Here is a 4,288-nt window from a genome sequence, read left to right as displayed (position 1 = left end):
GCACATAGCTGAGTCTCTTCCTATTGTTTAGAGTGCCTGGGTAACCTCAAAAGCAGACTTGTAGCTGAACAAAACCTGGTGATTGAGTAGTATCAGGTAAGATAAAGAATAATTCTTTTGACTATTCATCCAATTCGCCTGATCCCAGAGGCATGAGAGAGATGCAATTTAACACTTACTGAGTGTTTCCTATATACCTGGCATTCCTCACAATGACTCTGTGGAGAATAAAGTATTATTTTCCTCACTTTCCAGATGAGGACACTGAGGTATAGAAGTTTTTAATCAGTTGTTGGATTCCCTGAGAAGCATTGGGACAGTGTAGTGTACAGAATATTAATTAGGAAGCCCTTGGGATCAACACTAAAGAAGGGAAGGAGAAGGAAGGGAAGTGAAAGGAATAGAAGGGAAGAGAAAGTGAAGGGAAGGGAAAGAAAGATAAGGGGAGAGAAGAGAAAGGGAAGGGAAGGGAAAAGAAAGGAAGAGAAGAGAAAGGCAAAGGAAGGGGAGAGAAGGAAAGGGAAGGGAAAAAGTCTTGATAGAGGTAGACTTTGGAACTGTGATGCAGTCATAATAGCAACCTCGAACTACCCTAAGGGGAAGCTGTGATACTCCTTCAGAGTTGTTCCCTACTATATTCTTATAGGGGATCAGGACTTTATTTCCCTGAATCAATCTGTCACCGGATACCTTATACCTGATTTCAGGTTCAGAGTTATTACAGTCACTCTCATCATCAAGTCATCCCAAAACAGAGAAAGACTTAAAGAAAAAAAGACTTTGGAGAAGTAGAAAAAAATAGACTCTGCTATTGGACAAATCTGGTTTAAACTCCTGAAACTTCCTCTTACTAGCCATTAACTCTGGACAAGTCATTTAACTTCTCTGAGGTTGTTTCCTTTTCAGGGAGAAAAGATGGCAGTAAGAATACTTAGCCTGTAAAGTTGTTTTGAATATCAAATGTAATCAAATCTGTAAAGCATCATACATAGGGCCCTGGCACAGAATAGGTGCTAAGCATATGGAAATTATTAGGATAATTATGTAAATTATTATGTGCTAGTGCCTGGCTTTCTCATTTGTAAGGATGAGTGAATAGGAGCAAAAAAGAGCTATCCAAAAGAGTGAATAGCATTACATCTTTTGTATTATTCAGTACACAGTAGGCAGTCAGCATTTACTCCAATGAACTAATGTTTACTTAAAACTATTTGTACAGACATAACATTCTTACTTTCAAAAGCAGAGGAACCTTTTATATTGTGAACACATAAACACAGTGGCAACTATAGTTAAGGAAGGGAGGAAAACTAACCCCTTCTCTCCAGTCAGGGCTAAAACTTTTTCAAATAGACAACCTCCACTCCCATCTCTATGTCTAGGAATGTCTTAACTAAGAGAGCTGAGTTTGGTAGAGAGGAGAGCTGTGAGGCTTAGAGAGTCTAGTGCTTTTTCTTTGGGGAGGGAAGGACACTTACACAATCCACAGGAAAGGGGTGACCAACAGCTATCTTGAGCTGAGGCTATCTTACAGAAGGTGCCAGATCAAAGAGAGGAAGTGATAAATGGAGTGAAAGTCCAACTAACCTACATATGTTACAAAGTAATTGGCACTCACTTGACTCTAAATCCACTCCTCTTCCCTTTCAATATACCATTAAACAGATGCTAGAGTAATGGCTTTGAATGAAAGCCAACACCAATGTCGGCCTAAGTCCCTTCTCAGCCTAAGGCAGCCCCATTGACTTTGACAGTGAGTTAGTCAGATCTCGTAGAATGGGTCTGTCTGGCTCCATGATTTTACTGTGGGAAATTTCTACTACTGATTTGCAAACACTATACACTTGGGGGGTAGGCCCACAAAAGCTCAGGATCCTCAGGCACAGAGCCTGGTACCTAAGAATTTTAGCATATCAGGGAGATTTGGGTGAGAGGAGATATAACAGCCAGGTCTCCCAAATGAATATGAACAGGAGGGCTTGTTCAATATACTTATGGGCTTTAAGAATAAGATAAGGGTTGGGATCAGGGAGCTATATGCACCCAGACTGTTGAGAAGTCTGGCAAGAGGACTGGTTTCCCTTCAGAGCCTAAGACAAAAATATTAGGAGGAGAAATCCTGGACCCTTTATCTGAAACAAGATATGTGCCTCCCCCAGCTTCAGACCCTAGAGCTCCTTAGGCTCCAGGCCTCAGGCATAAGAGACAGAGACACATTTGGGCTTTTTGCCTTTGCCTAAACTTCAAATGAGGGCAGAGTTGAAATGAGGGCAGGGATTGAAATGTAGGTGGAAGAAAAGGGATCATCAGACACGCTGTCATTAGCACCGGAACCACATCTCTTCCTAAACTGGAATTCCCAAGAGCAAGAAGTAGTAAGAGTAAAGTGAGAGGAGTTGTGCTTCAATCACCATAAACAGGAGACTTGGTGGGGATAGGGAAAGGTTGTTTCAAATGAGAACATCAATCACTCTGGCCAAGGGGAGGAGTTATGATCAACAGAGCTCCATGTGCTCTTCCTCTCTTCATTCATCCTGTTTCCGTTTCGGCTTTTTGGGGTTCCGGGACCGACTCTTGGCTTTGCACAGAGGGCAAATAGGTGCATTCCGGTGAATTTGCTGGTGACATGACAAGCAGGCCTGGTGGGGGGTATGGGACAAAGAAAGTTAGTGATCAGATTCTTCTAGGCCACAGTTTAGAATTTTGATCCCCAGGAACCCAGAAAGTAATTGTGGTTTCTCACCAGGAGGGAGGAATAATCAGTAAGACCCAAGTAGAAAGATCAGTGCTCTTAGAGGTCATAGAAGATGGGAGTAAAGGATATAACCCAAGTTATAGAAGGGTGTTGAGAAAAAGTATACAGAACTTGGAAATAAGGCAAAATAAAGATTATATATCCATTTAGCAGTATACTGGAACATCACCTAACAGGCCCACCCAAGTATTATTTTATTTTCTAGGACAAGGGTCAGCATTTTTTTCTATAATATCTGCAAAAGAAAATATTTTTGACTTTTCATATCATATGATCTTTGCTGCAACTACTCAACTCTAGTCTATATGAAAAATGAGCTACAGATAACCCATAAGCAAACAGACAGGCATGTGTACCAATAAAGCTTTAACAAAAACAGGTAGCAGGTCAGACTTGGCCTATGGGCTATAGTTTGCTGACTCTGATGCAGGAAAATGTCCCTTTGACTATTAACTATTCATCAGGGCCCAGACTCTATGATGTTATACTGATAAGCTGTAAATAGTTTCTGCCCAGTAGAGATAGAACTTTTTTCTGTTCAGAAAAAGTTACAAAAGTAACAGTTTTATTGCCCTGTAGGACATAAACCAAATCTCTACTTAAATTTGCAAATTTATTTCAACATTTCTTTCTTTTCATGGCTACATAAATATCTGCTCTTCAAATGATGTTGGAGTCAGCTTTATAATTCTACTGCCTCTCTCATTTATGACACTATATATTTGTTTAAGAGTCATATTTCTAAATTTTATAGAAATTATATTTAGCAAGGCCTGCCAATCTCCCTGTATTCTAACCTCTCGGGGAATGTGGGGCAATAAACTCAGTGAATTTAACAGAGCACACACACATCCCACTACTGTATCACAAGGAAAGACTGATTAAGGAAGGTCCAACATAAATAAGGCCAAAGCCTCAGATCCAGCATTGAATGAAAAGATACTGTACCTCCTCCACAGCTCCTACCCAGATCACTCACCTTCATAGGTGGGGGCTGCTGCCTGAAAGTGGCTGTCTCCCGAGAGTTCTGCTTCCTGCGCATGTGAGGGGCCGGGGGCTGCACCAGCCAGCGACTCAGGGATGGGTGGCTCTTGAGGCTCTGTCTGCCATTCTGCTTTCTGCTTCTCAAAGTAACTTTGGAGATGAGAGACATTGAATGGATCATTCTGAAAGCAAGGAGAATTTTGCCCCCCCCCCCTTTTTGAGATGTTTTTGTTACAGGGTGCATGCATTCACCTGAAAGACAGAGAAACAGCGAGAAATCACCCCCCAGGGGGAATGGCCACATTGCAATCCCTTCTCCATTCTCCTCTCAGGATCTTGGGCACGCACGCACATGGCCCCGGCATGAGTGTAAGCCACCAGGTCCGGGACTCAAACCGCAGTCAACTACCTGGGAGTCCAGCGACATAGCCATTACACCAACTGCTGGTCCCAACTTTGCCCCTCTTTAAGACTCCATCCTACAGAACCAAGAGTTGGGCTGTGACGGCTCACTCTAGAAAGTTACTGCACCTGCCTCGGCACTGGGCC

The 4,288-nt window shown here is 42.4% G+C and overlaps 1 protein-coding gene across 1 annotated transcript in view; it reads right to left on the bottom strand.

Annotated features, from left to right (window-relative positions):
- Positions 1-495: 495 nt before the first annotated feature.
- The window catches only part of ZC4H2 (zinc finger C4H2-type containing), a gene marked incomplete in the record, with an annotated part of 83,037 nt that continues 79,244 nt past the window's right edge, over positions 496-4,288 (bottom strand). Inside the window, 2 exon segments of the mRNA XM_014582749.2 lie at positions 496-2,639; positions 3,735-3,770. Of these exon segments, the coding sequence (XP_014438235.1) occupies positions 2,526-2,639; positions 3,735-3,770 (150 nt within the window).

This window comes from Tupaia chinensis, unplaced genomic scaffold (genome assembly GCF_000334495.1).
Source record: "Tupaia chinensis unplaced genomic scaffold, TupChi_1.0 Scaffold143780_1, whole genome shotgun sequence".
Classification (NCBI taxonomy): domain Eukaryota; kingdom Metazoa; phylum Chordata; class Mammalia; order Scandentia; family Tupaiidae; genus Tupaia; species Tupaia belangeri.
The sequence above is the reverse complement of the archived record's forward strand: the minus strand, read 5'-3'. Positions and strand labels throughout refer to the sequence as shown.